Source organism: Oncorhynchus nerka, linkage group LG14 (assembly GCF_034236695.1).
Source record: "Oncorhynchus nerka isolate Pitt River linkage group LG14, Oner_Uvic_2.0, whole genome shotgun sequence".
Taxonomy (NCBI): Eukaryota; Metazoa; Chordata; class Actinopteri; order Salmoniformes; family Salmonidae; genus Oncorhynchus; species Oncorhynchus nerka.
In genome coordinates this window covers 6589248-6603798 of record NC_088409.1, presented here as the reverse complement: position 1 = coordinate 6603798, position 14551 = coordinate 6589248, and the positions used below count along the sequence as shown (strand labels likewise).

Sequence of the window (14551 nt, the reverse complement as noted above, 5' to 3'; positions counted from 1 at the left end):
TGTCCCCCCTGACGATCGGGTCTCTGAATATAAATGGTGAATTCACCATCTGTCCCCCCGACGTATCGGGTCTCTGAATATAAATGGTGAATTCACCGTCTGTGCCCCCCTGACGTATCGGGTCTCTGAATATAAATGGTGAATTCACCATCTGTGTCCCCCCCTGACGTATCGGGTCTCTGAATATAAATGGTGAATTCACCATCTGTCCCCCCTGACGTATCGGGTCTCTGAATATAAATGGTGAATTCACCATCTGTGTGTCCCCCCTGACGTATCGGGTCTCTGAATATAAATGGTGAATTCACCATCTGCCCCCTGACGTATCGGGTCTCTGAATATAAATGGTGAATTCACCGTCTGTGTGTCCCCCCTGACGTATCGGGTCTCTGAATATAAATGGTGAATTCACCATCTGCCCCCCTGACGTATCGGGTCTCTGAATATAAATGGTGAATTCACCGTCTGTGTCCCCCCTGACGTATCGGGTCTCTGAATATAAATGGTGAATTCACCATCTGTCCCCCCTGACGTATCGGGTCTCTGAATATAAATGGTGAATTCACCATCTGTCCCCCCTGACGATCGGGTCTCTGAATATAAATGGTGAATTCACCATCTGTCCCCCCTGACGTATCGGGTCTCTGAATATAAATGGTGAATTCACCGCCTGTGTCCCCCCTGACGATCGGGTCTCTGAATATAAATGGTGAATTCACCGTCTGTGTCCCCCCTGACGTATCGGGTCTCTGAATATAAATGGTGAATTCACCATCTGTCCCCCCCGACGTATCGGGTCTCTGAATATAAATGGTGAATTCACCGTCTGTGCCCCCTCCCTGACGTGTCGGGTCTCTGAATATAAATGGTGAATTCACCGTCTGTGTCCCCCCTGATGTGTCGGGTCTCTGAATATAAATGGTGAATTCACCATCTGCCCCCCCCCCTGTATATTTTCCCCTCTCAGATGTTCAAGAAGATGCTGTCAGAGAAGCAGCTGAAATGGGAGAGTTATAGAGCTGAGGGATCTGAGAGGATGACCGAGCTGGCTGAGGTCTTCTCTGGGGTCAAGCCTCTAACCAGAGTGGAGAAGAATGGTGAGATGGATGATAGCGGAACTAGCTACGACATCGAAACACACATAATTACCACAGCTGGTAGTTCGACATTGAAACACACATAATTACCACAGCTGGTAGTTCGACATTAAAACACACATAATTACCACAGCTGGTAGTTCGACATTGAAACACACATAATTACCACAGCTGGTAGTTCGACATTGAAACACACATAATTACCACAGCTGGTAGTTCGACATTAAAACACACATAATTACCACAGCTGGTAGTTCGACATTAAAACACACATAATTACCACAGCTGGTAGTTCGACATTAAAACACACATAATTACCACAGCTGGTAGTTCGACATTAAAACACACATAATTACCACAGCTGGTAGTTCGACATTAAAACACACATAATTACCACAGCTGGTAGTTCGACATTGAAACACACATAATTACCACAGCTGGTAGTTCGACATTAAAACACACATAATTACCACAGCTGGTAGTTCGACATTAAAACACACATAATTACCACAGCTGGTAGTTCGACATTAAAACACACCATAATTACCACAGCTGGTAGTTCGACATTAAAACACACATAATTACCACAGCTGGTAGTTCGACATTAAAACACACATAATTACCACAGCTGGTAGTTCGACATTAAAACACACATAATTACCACAGCTGGTAGTTCGACATTGAAACACACATAATTACCACAGCTGGTAGTTCGACATTGAAACACACATAATTACCACAGCTGGTAGTTCGACATTAAAACACACATAATTACCACAGCTGGTAGTTCGACATTAAACACACATAATTACCACAGCTGGTAGTTCGACATTGAAACACACATAATTACCACAGCTGGTAGTTCGACATTAAAACACACATAATTACCACAGCTGGTAGTTCGACATTAAAACACACATAATTACCACAGCTGGTAGTTCGACATTAAAACACACATAATTACCACAGCTGGTAGTTCGACATTGAAACACACATAATTACCACAGCTGGTAGTTCGACATTAAAACACACATAATTACCACAGCTGGTAGTTCGACATTAAAACACACATAATTACCACAGCTGGTAGTTCGACATTAAAACACACATAATTACCACAGCTGGTAGTTCGACATTAAAACACACCATAATTACCACAGCTGGTAGTTCGACATTAAAACACACATAATTACCACAGCTGGTAGTTCGACATTAAAACACACCATAATTACCACAGCTGGTAGTTCGACATTAAAACACACATAATTACCACAGCTGGTAGTTCACAATCTGGACTCCGTACTCTTATTGTGACTTCTGGTTGGAGTCAATCACTGAAACTGTTGATATGTGTGAGGTATACTGTACACTGACTGGACAAATCATTAGGAACACCTGCTCGTTCCGTGACATAGACTGACCAGGTGAATCCAGGTGAAAGATATGATCCCTTATTGATGTCACTTGTTAAATCCACTTCAATCAGTGTAGATGAAGGGGAGGAGACATGTAGATGAAGGGGAGGAGACATGTAGATGAAGGGGAGGAGACATGTAGATGAAGGGGAGGAGACATGTAGATGAAGGGGAGGAGACATGTAGATGAAGGGGAGGAGACTGGTTAAAGAAGGATTTTTAAGCCTTGACAATTGAGACATGGATTGTGTGTGTGTGCCATTCAGAGGGTGAATGGACAAGACAAAAGATTGAAGTTTCTTTGATAAGGGGTATGGTAGTAGGTGACAGGCTCCCCGGTTTGTGTCAAGAACTGCAACACTGCTGGGTTTTTCCACACTCAACAGTCTCCCGTGTGTATCAAGACTGGTCCACCACCCAATCAGTGGGAAGCTTTGGAGTCAACATGGTCCACCACCCAATCGGTGGGAAGCATTGGAGTCAACATGGTCCACCACCCAATCGGAGGGAAGCATTGGAGTCAACATGGTCCACCACCCAATCGGAGGGAAGCATTGGAGTCAACATGGTCCACCACCCAATCGGTGGGAAGCATTGGAGTCAACATGGTCCACCACCCAATCGGAGGGAAGCATTGGAGTCAACATGGTCCACCACCCAATCGGAGGGAAGCATTGGAGTCAACATGGTCCACCACCCAATCGGTGGGAAGCATTGGAGTCAACATGGTTCAACACCCAATCGGTGGGAAGCATTGTAGTCAACATGGTCCACCACCCAATCGGAGGGAAGCATTGGAGTCAACATGGTCCACCACCCAATCGGTGGGAAGCATTGGAGTCAACATGGTCCACCACCCAATCGGTGGGAAGCATTGGAGTCAACATGGTTCAACACCCAATCGGTGGGAAGCATTGTAGTCAACATGGTCCACCACCCAATCGGAGGGAAGCATTGGAGTCAACATGGTCCACCACCCAATCGGTGGGAAGCATTGGAGTCAACATGGTCCACCACCCAATCGGTGGGAAGCATTGGAGTCAACATGGTTCAACACCCAATCGGTGGGAAGCATTGTAGTCAACATGGTCCACCACCCAATCGGAGGGAAGCATTGGAGTCAACATGGTCCACCACCCAATCGGTGGGAAGCATTGGAGTCAACATGGTCCAACATCCCATTTGAATGACTTCGACACCTTGTGGAGTCCTTGGTCCGGCAAATTGAGGCTGTTCAAGGGGGTGCAACTCAATATTAGGAAGGTGTTCCTAATGTTTTGTGTAGTCAGTGTACATGCTCTTAAAAGCTTGTGGCTCACTGTACCATACTTATTCCTGTTGCAGGCTCACTGTACCGTACTTATTCCTGTTGCAGGCTCACTGTACCATACTTATTCCTGTTGCAGGCTCACTGTCCCATACTTATTCCTGTTGCAGGCTCACTGTACCATGCCTATTCCTGTTGCAGGTTCACTGTACCATACTTATTCCTGTTGCAGGCTCACTGTACCATACTTATTCCTGTTGCAGGTTCACTGTACCATACTTATTCCTGTTGCAGGCTCACCGTACCATGCCTATTCCTGTTGCAGGTTCACTGTACCGTACTTATTCCTGTTGCAGGTTCACTGTACCGTACTTATTCCTGTTGCAGGCTCACTGTACCGTACTTATTCCTGTTGCAGGCTCACTGTACCATGCCTATTCCTGTTGCAGGTTCACTGTACCATACTTATTCCTGTTGCAGGCTCACTGTACCATGCCTATTCCTGTTGCAGGTTCACTGTACCGTACTTATTCCTGTTGCAGGCTCACTGTACCATACTTATTCCTATTGATGGCTCACTGTACCATACTTATTCCTGTTGATGGCTCACTGTACCATACTTATTCCTGTTGATGGCTCACTGTACCATACTTATTCCTGTTGCAGGCTCACTGTACCGTACTTATTCCTGTTGATGGCTCACTGTACCATACTTATTCCTGTTGCAATAGTGAAAGCTGATCTCACTATGCCATACTTCCATTCTAAACGCGCTAGATGTTGATGTGTGTTGTTGACGCGGTTGTTGTTGTGTTGGACAGAGAACCTGCAGGCATGGTTCAGGGAGATCTCGAAGCAGATCGAGTCTCTGAACTACGAGGACTCCACCGCGGCAGGCAGGAAGACCGTTCAGCTGATACAGGCCCTCGTAGAGGTGAGGCTGGGAAATTCACCGCAAACAACAACGACTAGAACGTGAACAAGAGTACAGTTATTTTATCTCTGGGTTACACTCTTAGTGACCGTTACATGGTAACACTCTTAGTGACCATTACATTATCATTATATTACATGGTAACACTCTTAGTGACCATTACATTATCATTATATTACATGGTAACACTCTTAGTGACCGTTACATGGTCATTATGTTACACAGTGATTACATGGTAACGCTCTTAGTGACCGTTACATGGTCATTATGTTACACAGTGATTACATGGTAACGCTCTTAGTGACCATTACATGGTCATTATGTTACACAGTGATTACATGGTAACGCTCTTAGTGACCATTACATGGTCATTATGTTACACAGTGATTACATGGTAACGCTCTTAGTGACCATTACATGGTCATTATGTTACACAGTGATTACATGGTAACGCTCTTAGTGACCATTACATGGTCATTATGTTACACAGTGATTACATGGTAACACTCTTAGTGACCGTTACATGGTCATTATGTTACACAGTGATTACATGGTAACGCTCTTAGTGACCGTTACATGGTCATTATGTTACACAGTGATTACATGGTAACGCTCTTAGTGACCGTTACATGGTCATTATGTTACACAGTGATTACATGGTAACGCTCTTAGTGACCGTTACATGGTCATTATGTTACACAGTGATTACATGGTAACGCTCTTAGTGACCGTTACATGGTCATTATGTTACACAGTGATTACATGGTAACACTCTTAGTGACCGTTACATGGTCATTATGTTACACAGTGATTACATGGTAACGCTCTTAGTGACCGTTATATGGTAACACTCTTAGTGACCGTTACATGGTCATTATGTTACACAGTGATTACATGGTAACGCTCTTAGTGACCATTACATGGTCATTATGTTACACAGTGATTACATGGTAACGCTCTTAGTGACCGTTACATGGTCATTATGTTACACAGTGATTACATGGTAACGCTCTTAGTGACCGTTACATGGTCATTATGTTACACAGTGATTACATGGTAACACTCTTAGTGACCGTTACATGGTCATTATGTTACACAGTGATTACATGGTAACGCTCTTAGTGACCGTTATATGGTAACACTCTTAGTGACCGTTATATGGTAACACTCTTAGTGACCGTTACATGGTAACACTCTTAGTGACCGTTACATGGTAACACTCTTAGTGACCGTTACATGGTCATTATGTTACACAGTGATTACATGGTAACACTCTTAGACATTTGTATCCCTTCGATTTGATATACAATGATGCTGCTTTGTCCAAAAATATGTTGTACCTTTTCAGTGAAAAGCTAAACTTTTCTCATGTTCATTCTAACAGCCGAGTGGATAAGAGACTTGGAAGTGTGGAAACAGGAGACTATATAAACCCTGACTTCCTGTCCTCTCCTTACCTATGAACCCTGATTTCCTGTCCTCTCCTTACCAATAAACCCTGACTTCCTCTTCTCTCCTTTATCAATAAACCCTGATTTCCTCTTCTCTCCTTACCTATAAACCCTGACTTCCTGTCCTCTCCTTACCTATGAACCCTGACTTCCTGTCCTCTCCTTACCTATGAACCCTGATTTCCTGTCCTCTCCTTACCAATAAACCCTGACTTCCTGTCCTCTTCTTACCTATAAACCCTGACTTCCTGTCCTCTCCTTACCTGTGCTCAGGTTCAAGAGTTCCACCAGTTGGAGTCCAACCTGCAGGTGTGTCAGTTCCTGGCTGACACCAGGAAGTTCCTTCACCAGATGATCAGGACTATCAACATCAAGGAGGAGGTTCTGATCACCATGCAGATAGTAGGGGACCTGTCCTACGCATGGCAGATCATAGACAGGTAGGGGTTATGTATGGGTTATGAATGGTCCTGATCACCATGCAGATAGTAGGAGACCTGTCCTACGCATGGCAGATCATAGACAGGTAGGGGTTATGTATGGGTTATGAATGGTCCTGATCACCATGCAGATAGTAGGAGACCTGTCCTACGCATGGCAGATCATAGACAGGTAGGGGTTATGTATGGGTTATGTAGGGGTTATGAATGGTCCTGATCACCATGCAGATAGTAGGAGACCTGTCCTACGCATGGCAGATCATAGACAGGTAGGGGTTATGTATGGGTTATGAATGGTCCTGATCACCATGCAGATAGTAGGAGACCTGTCCTACGCATGGCAGATCATAGACAGGTAGGGGTTATATATGGGTTATGTATGGGTTATGAATGGTCCTGAACACCATGCAGATAGTAGGAGACCTGTCCTACGCATGGCAGATCATAGACAGGTAGGGGTTATGTATGGGTTATGTATGGGTTATGAATGGTCCTGATCACCATGCAGATAGTAGGAGACCTGTCCTACGCATGGCAGATCATAGACAGGTAGGGGTTATATATGGGTTATGTATGGGTTATGAATGGTCCTGAACACCATGCAGATAGTAGGAGACCTGTCCTACGCATGGCAGATCATAGACAGGTAGGGGTTATGTATGGGTTATGTATGGGTTATGAATGGTCCTGATCACCATGCAGATAGTAGGAGACCTGTCCTACGCATGGCAGATCATAGACAGGTAGGGGTTATGTATGGGTTATGAATGGTCCTGATCACCATGCAGATAGTAGGAGACCTGTCCTACGCATGGCAGATCATAGACAGGTAGGGGTTATGTATGGGTTATGAATGGTCCTGATCACCATGCAGATAGTAGGAGACCTGTCCTACGCATGGCAGATCATAGACAGGTAGGGGTTATGTATGGGTTATGAATGGTCCTGATCACCATGCAGATAGTAGGAGACCTGTCCTACACATGGCAGATCATAGACAGGTAGGGGTTATGTATGGGTTATGAATGGTCCTGATCACCATGCAGATATTAGGAGACCTGTCCTACGCATGGCAGATCATAGACAGGTAGGGGTTATGTATGGGTTATGAATGGGTTATGTAGGAGATGGCAGATCATAGACAGGTAGGGGTTATGTATGGGTTATGAATCCTGATCACCATGCAGATAGTAGGAGACCTGTCCTACGCATGGCAGATCATAGACAGGTAGGGGGGGTTATGTATGGGTTATGAATGGTCCTGAACACCATGCAGATAGTAGGAGACCTGTCCTACGCATGGCAGATCATAGACAGGTAGGGGTTATGTATGGGTTATGTATGGGTTATGAATGGTCCTGATCACCATGCAGATAGTAGGAGACCTGTCCTACGCATGGCAGATCATAGACAGGTAGGGGTTATGTATGGGTTATGAATGGTCCTGATCACCATGCAGATAGTAGGAGACCTGTCCTACGCATGGCAGATCATAGACAGGTAGGGGTTATGTATGGGTTATGTAGGGGTTATGAATGGTCCTGATCACCATGCAGATAAGAGACCTGTCCTACGCATGGCAGATCATAGACAGGTAGGGGTTATGTATGGGTTATGTAGGGGTTATGAATGGTCCTGATCACCATGCAGATAGTAGGAGACCTGTCCTACGCATGGCAGATCATAGACAGGTAGGGGTTATGTATGGGTTATGTATGGGTTATGAATGGTCCTGATCACCATGCAGATAGTAGGAGACCTGTCCTACGCATGGCAGATCATAGACAGGTAGGGGTTATGATAGGTCCTGATCACCATGCAGATAGTAGGAGACCTGTCCTACGCATGGCAGATCATAGACAGGTAGGGGTTATGTATGGGTTATGAATGGTCCTGATCACCATGCAGATAAGAGACCTGTCCTATGCATGGCAGATCATAGACAGGTAGGGGTTATGTATGGGTTATGTAGGGGTTATGAATGGTCCTGATCACCATGCAGATAGTAGGAGACCTGTCCTACGCATGGCAGATCATAGACAGGTAGGGGTTATGTATGGGTTATGTAGGGGTTATGAATGGTCCTGATCACCATGCAGATAGTAGGAGACCTGTCCTACGCATGGCAGATCATAGACAGGTAGGGGTTATGTAGGGGTTATGAATGGTCCTGATCACCATGCAGATAGTAGGAGACCTGTCCTACGCATGGCAGATCATAGACAGGTAGGGGTTATGTATGGGTTATGAATGGTCCTGATCACCATGCAGATAGTAGGAGACCTGTCCTACGCATGGCAGATCATAGACAGGTAGGGGTTATGTAGGGGTTATGTAGGGGTTATGTATGGTCCTGATCACCATGCAGATAGGAGACCTGTCCTATGCATGGCAGATCATAGACAGGTACACACTGACCAACTACAAATGATCAGTTTCATGATGACATAGTCAGGTCTCTCTTGCAAATATGATCTCAGTGAGACTAACCTGGTCAAATAAGAACCCAGGGAGACTAACCTGGTCAAATAAGAACCCAGGGAGACTAACCTGGTCAAATAAGAACCCAGTGAGACTAACCCAGTAAGTCTAACCTGGTCAAATAAGAACCCAGTCAGACTAACCTGGTCAAATAAGAACCCAGGGAGACTAACCTGGTCAAATAAGAACCCAGGGAGACTAACCTGGTCAAATAAGAACCCAGTGAGACTAACCTGGTCAAATAAGAACCCAGTGAGACTAACCTGGTCAAATAAGAACCCAGTGAGACTAACCTGGTCAAATAAGAACCCAGGGAGACTAACCTGGTCAAATAAGAACCCAGTGAGACAAACCTGGTCAAATAAGAAATATATAAATTTGCCATTTTGAATGTTTTTCTCTGGTTGTTTTCCCAGCTTCACGTCCATCATGCAGGAGAGTATCAGAGTGAACCCATCCATGGTGACCAAACTACGAGCAACCTTCCTAAAGGTCAACCATTCACTACTCGGACAAACAGTACATTTCGTAGAGTACACAGGTTCATCCTCTAAACAAGGAAAAAGGGTATTTCCTGTTTGAAAACATGCGGTCTGTAACGCGTGTTGTTATTGATCCATGTTTCCAGTTGGCGTCTGCGTTGGACCTCCCTCTGCTGCGTATCAACCAGGCCAACAGTCCAGATCTGCTCAGTGTTTCTCAGTTCTACTCCGGGGAACTGGTGACCTACGTCAGAAAGGTATGGTCCCAGAGCACCTAGTCTCTACTCTCTACCCCCAGCCCCTAGTCTCTACTCTCTACCCCCAGCCCCCTAGTCTCTACTCTCTCTACCCCAGCCCCCTAGTCTCTACTCTCTACCCCCAGCCCCCTAGTCTCTACTCTCTATCCCTAGCCCCTAGTCTCTACTCTCTACCCCCAGCCCCTAGTCTCTACTCTCTATCCCTAGCCCCTAGTCTCTACTCTCTACCCCCAGCCCCTAGTCTCTACTCTCTACCCCTAGTCTCTACTCTCTACCCCTAGTCTCTACTCTCTACCCCCAGCCCCTAGTCTCTACCCCAGCCCCCTAGTCTCTACTCTCTACCCCCAGTCCCCTAGTCTCTACTCTCTACCCCCCAGCCCCTAGTCTCTACTCTCACCCATAGTCTCTACTCTCTCCCCTAGTCTCTACTCTCTACCCCCAGCCCCTAGTCTCTACTCTCTGCCCTAGTCTCTAGTCTCTGCTCTCTGCCCCTAGTCTCTACTCTCTACCCCCAGCCCCCTAGTCTCTACTCTCTACCCCAGCCCCTAGTCTCTACTCTCTACCCCCAGCTCCTAGTCTCTACTCTCTACCCCCAGCTCCTAGTCTCTACTCTCTACCCCAGCCCCTAGTCTCTACTCTCTACCCATAGTCTCTACTCTCTACCCCCAGCCCCCTAGTCTCTACTCTCTACCCCCAGCCCCTAGTCTCTACTCTCTACCCCCAGCCCCTAGTCTCTACTCTCTACCCCCAGCCCCTAGTCTCTACTCTCTACCCCCAGCCCCCTAGTCTCTACTCTCTGCCCCTAGTCTCTACTCTCTACCCCTGCCCCTAGTCTACTCTCTACCCCCTGCCCCTAGTCTCTACTCTCTACCCCCAGCTCCTAGTCTCTACTCTCTACCCCCAGTCCCTAGTCTCTACTCTCTACCCCAGTCCCTAGTCTCTACTCTCTACCCCAGTCCCCTAGTCTCTACTCTCTACCCCAGCCCCCTAGTCTCTACTCTCTACCCCTAGTCTCTACTCTCTACCCCCCAGCCCCTAGTCTCTACTCTCTACCCCAAGCCTCTGGTCTCTACTCTCTACCCCCAGCCCCTAGTCTCTACCCCCAGCCCCTAGTCTCTGCCCCAGCCCCTAGTCTCTACTCTCTACCCCAGCCCCTAGTCTCTACCCCAAGCCCCCTAGTCTCTACTCTCTACTCCCAGCCCCCTAGTCTCTACTCTCTACCCCAGCCCCTAGTCTCTACTCTCTACCCCCAGCCCCTAGTCTCTACCCCAGCCCCCTAGTCTCTACTCTACCCCTAGTCTCTACTCTCTACCCCCAGCCCCTAGTCTCTACCCCAGCCCCTAGTCTCTACTCTCTACCCCCAGTCCCCTAGTCTGTACTCTCTACCCCAGCCCCTAGTCTCTACTCTCTACCCATAGTCTCTACTCTCTACCCCCAGCCCCCTAGTCTCTACTCTCTACCCCCAGCCCCTAGTCTCTACTCTCTACCCCCAGCCCCCTAGTCTCTACTCTCCCCCAGCCCCTAGTCTCTACTCTCTACCCCTGCCCCTAGTCTCTACTCTCTACCCCCAGCTCCTAGTCTCTACTCTCTACCCCAGCCCCTAGTCTCTACTCTCTACCCATAGTCTCTACTCTCTACCCCCAGCCCCCTAGTCTCTACTCTCTACCCCCAGCCCCTAGTCTCTACTATCTACCCCCAGCCCCCTAGTCTCTGCTCTCTGCCCCTAGTCTCTACTCTCTACCCCCAGCCCCTAGTCTACTCTCTACCCCCAGCCCCTAGTCTCTACTCTCTACCCCCTGCCCTAGTCTCTACTCTCTACCCCCAGCTCCTAGTCTCTACTCTCTACCCCCAGTCCCTAGTCTCTACTCTCTACCCCCAGTCCCTAGTCTCTACTCTCTACCCCCAGTCCCCTAGTCTCTACTCTCTACCCCCCAGTCCCCTAGTCTCTACCCCCAGCCCCTAGTCTCTACTCTCTACCCCCTGCCCCTAGTCTCTACTCTCTACCCCCCAGCTCCTAGTCTCTACTCTCTACCCCCAGTCCCCTAGTCTCTACTCTCTACCCCCAGTCCCCTAGTCTCTACTCTCTACCCCCAGTCCCCTAGTCTCTCTCTCTACCCCCAGTCCCCCTAGTCTCTACTCTCTACCCCCAGCCCCTAGTCTCTACCCCCAACCCCTAGTCTCTACCACCAGCCCCTAGTCTCTACCCCCAGCCCCCTAGTCTCTACTCTCTACCCCAAGCCTCTGTTCTCTACTCTCTACCCCCCAGCCCCTAGTCTCTACCCCCCAGCCCCTAGTCTCTACCCCCAGCCCCTAGTCTCTACTCTCTACTCCCAGCCCCTAGTCTCTACTCTCTTCTCCCAGCCCCTAGTCTCTACTCTCTACTCCCAGCCCCCTAGTCTCTACTCTCTACTCCCAGCCCCTAGTCTCTAGTCTCTACCCCCAGCCCCCTAGTCTCTACTCTCTACCCCCAGCCCCTAGTCTCTACTCTCTACTCCCAGCCCCTAGTCTCTACTCTCTACCCCCAGCCCCCTAGTCTCTACTCTCTACCCCCAGCCCCCTAGTATCTACTCTCTACCCCCCAGCCCCTAGTCTCTACTCTCTACTCCCAGCCCCCTAGTCTCTACCCCCAGCCCCTAGTCTCTACTCTCTACCCCCAGCCCCTAGTCTCTACTCTCTACCCCTAGTCTCTACTCTCTACCCCCAGCCCCTAGTCTCTACTCTCTACCCCCAGTCCCTACCCCCAGTCCCTGCTCTGACCCCTTACTCCCTAACCCAACCATCTACAGATCATCCCTGAGAGCATGTTGTTTCCTCTACTCTCCACTAGGTGTTGTTTCCTCTACTCTCCACTAGGTGTTGTCTCCTCTACTCTCCACTAGGTGTTGTCTCCTCTACTCTCCACTAGGTGTTGTCTCCTCTACTCTCCACTAGGTGTTACAGATCCTCCCTGAGAGCATGTTGTTTCCTCTACTCTCCACTAGGTGTTGTCTCCTCTACTCTCCACTAGGTGTTGTCTCCTCTACTCTCCACTAGGTGTTGTTTCCTCTACTCTCCACTAGGTGTTACAGATCATCCCTGAGAGCATGTTGTTTCCTCTACTCTCCACTAGGTGTTGTCTCCTCTACTCTCCACTAGGTGTTGTCTCCTCTACTCTCCACTAGGTGTTGTCTCCTCTACTCTCCACTAGGTGTTGTCTCCTTTACTCTCCACTAGGTGTTGTCTCCTCTACTCTCCACTAGGTGTTGTCTCCTCTACTCTCCACTAGGTGTTGTTTCCTCTACTCTCCACTAGGTGTTGTCTCCTCTACTCTCCACTAGGTGTTGTCTCCTCTACTCTCCACTAGGTGTTGTCTCCTCTACTCTCCACTAGGTGTTGTCTCCTCTACTCTCCACTAGGTGTTGTCTCCTCTACTCTCCACTAGGTGTTGTCTCCTCTACTCTCCACTAGGTGTTGTCTCCTCTACTCTCCACTAGGTGTTGTCTCCTCTACTCTCCACTAGGTGTTGTCTCCTCTACTCTCCACTAGGTGTTGTTTCCTCTACTCTCCACTAGGTGTTACAGATCATCCCTGAGAGCATGTTGTCTCCTCTACTCTCCACTAGGTGTTGTCTCCTCTACTCTCCACTAGGTGTTACAGATCCTCCCTGAGAGCATGTTGTCTCCTCTACTCTCCACTAGGTGTTGTTTCCTCTACTCTCCACTAGGTGTTGTCTCCTCTACTCTCCACTAGGTGTTGTCTCCTCTACTCTCCACTAGGTGTTGTCTCCTCTACTCTCCACTAGGTGTTGTCTCCTCTACTCTCCACTAGGTGTTGTTTCCTCTACTCTCCACTAGGTGTTGTTTCCTCTACTCTCCACTAGGTGTTGTCTCCTCTACTCTCCACTAGGTGTTGTCTCCTCTACTCTCCACTAGGTGTTGTCTCCTCTACTCTCCACTAGGTGTTGTCTCCTCTACTCTCCACTAGGTGTTGTCTCCTCTACTCTCCACTAGGTGTTGTCTCCTCTACTCTCCACTAGGTGTTGTCTCTCTACTCTCCACTAGGTGTTGTCTCCTCTACTCTCCACTAGGTGTTGTCTCCTCTACTCTCCACTAGGTGTTGTCTCCTCTACTCTCCACTAGGTGTTGTCTCCTCTACTCTCCACTAGGTGTTGTCTCCTCTACTCTCCACTAGGTGTTGTCTCCTCTACTCTCCACTAGGTGTTGTCTCCTCTACTCTCCACTAGGTGTTTTCTCTACTCTCCACTAGGTGTTGTCTCTCTACTCTCCACTAGGTGTTGTCTCCTCTACTCTCCACTAGGTGTTGTCTCCTCTACTCTCCACTAGGTGTTGTCTCCTCTACTCTCCACTAGGTGTTGTCTCCTCTACTCTCCACTAGGTGTTGTCTCCTCTACTCTCCACTAGGTGTTGTCTCCTCTACTCTCCACTAGGTGTTGTCTCCTCTACTCTCCACTAGGTGTTTTCCTCTACTCTCCACTAGGTGTTCTCCTCTACTCTCCACTAGGTGTTACAGATCATCCGGAGAGCATGTTGTCTCCTCACTCTCCCTAGGTGTTGTCTCCTCTACTCTCCACTAGGTGTTGTCTCCTCTACTCTCCACTAGGTGTTGTCTCCTATACTCTCCACTAGGTGTTGTCTCCTATACTCTCCACTAGGTGTTGTCTCCTCTACTCTCCACTAGGTGTTGTCTCCTATACTCTCCACTAGGTGTTGTCTCCTCTACTCTCCACT

The 14551-nt window shown here is 48.0% G+C and overlaps 1 protein-coding gene across 1 annotated transcript in view; it reads left to right on the top strand.

The window, feature by feature from the left end:
* LOC135574947 (WASH complex subunit 5-like) overlaps positions 1 to 14551 on the top strand; it is an 86962-nt gene that overhangs the window by 39237 nt on the left and 33174 nt on the right. Inside the window, exons 11-15 of the mRNA XM_065027071.1 lie at positions 968 to 1097; positions 4601 to 4713; positions 6438 to 6604; positions 9502 to 9577; positions 9714 to 9824. Of these exons, the coding sequence (XP_064883143.1) occupies positions 968 to 1097; positions 4601 to 4713; positions 6438 to 6604; positions 9502 to 9577; positions 9714 to 9824 (597 nt within the window). The remainder of the gene's footprint in view (positions 1 to 967; positions 1098 to 4600; positions 4714 to 6437; positions 6605 to 9501; positions 9578 to 9713; positions 9825 to 14551) is intronic.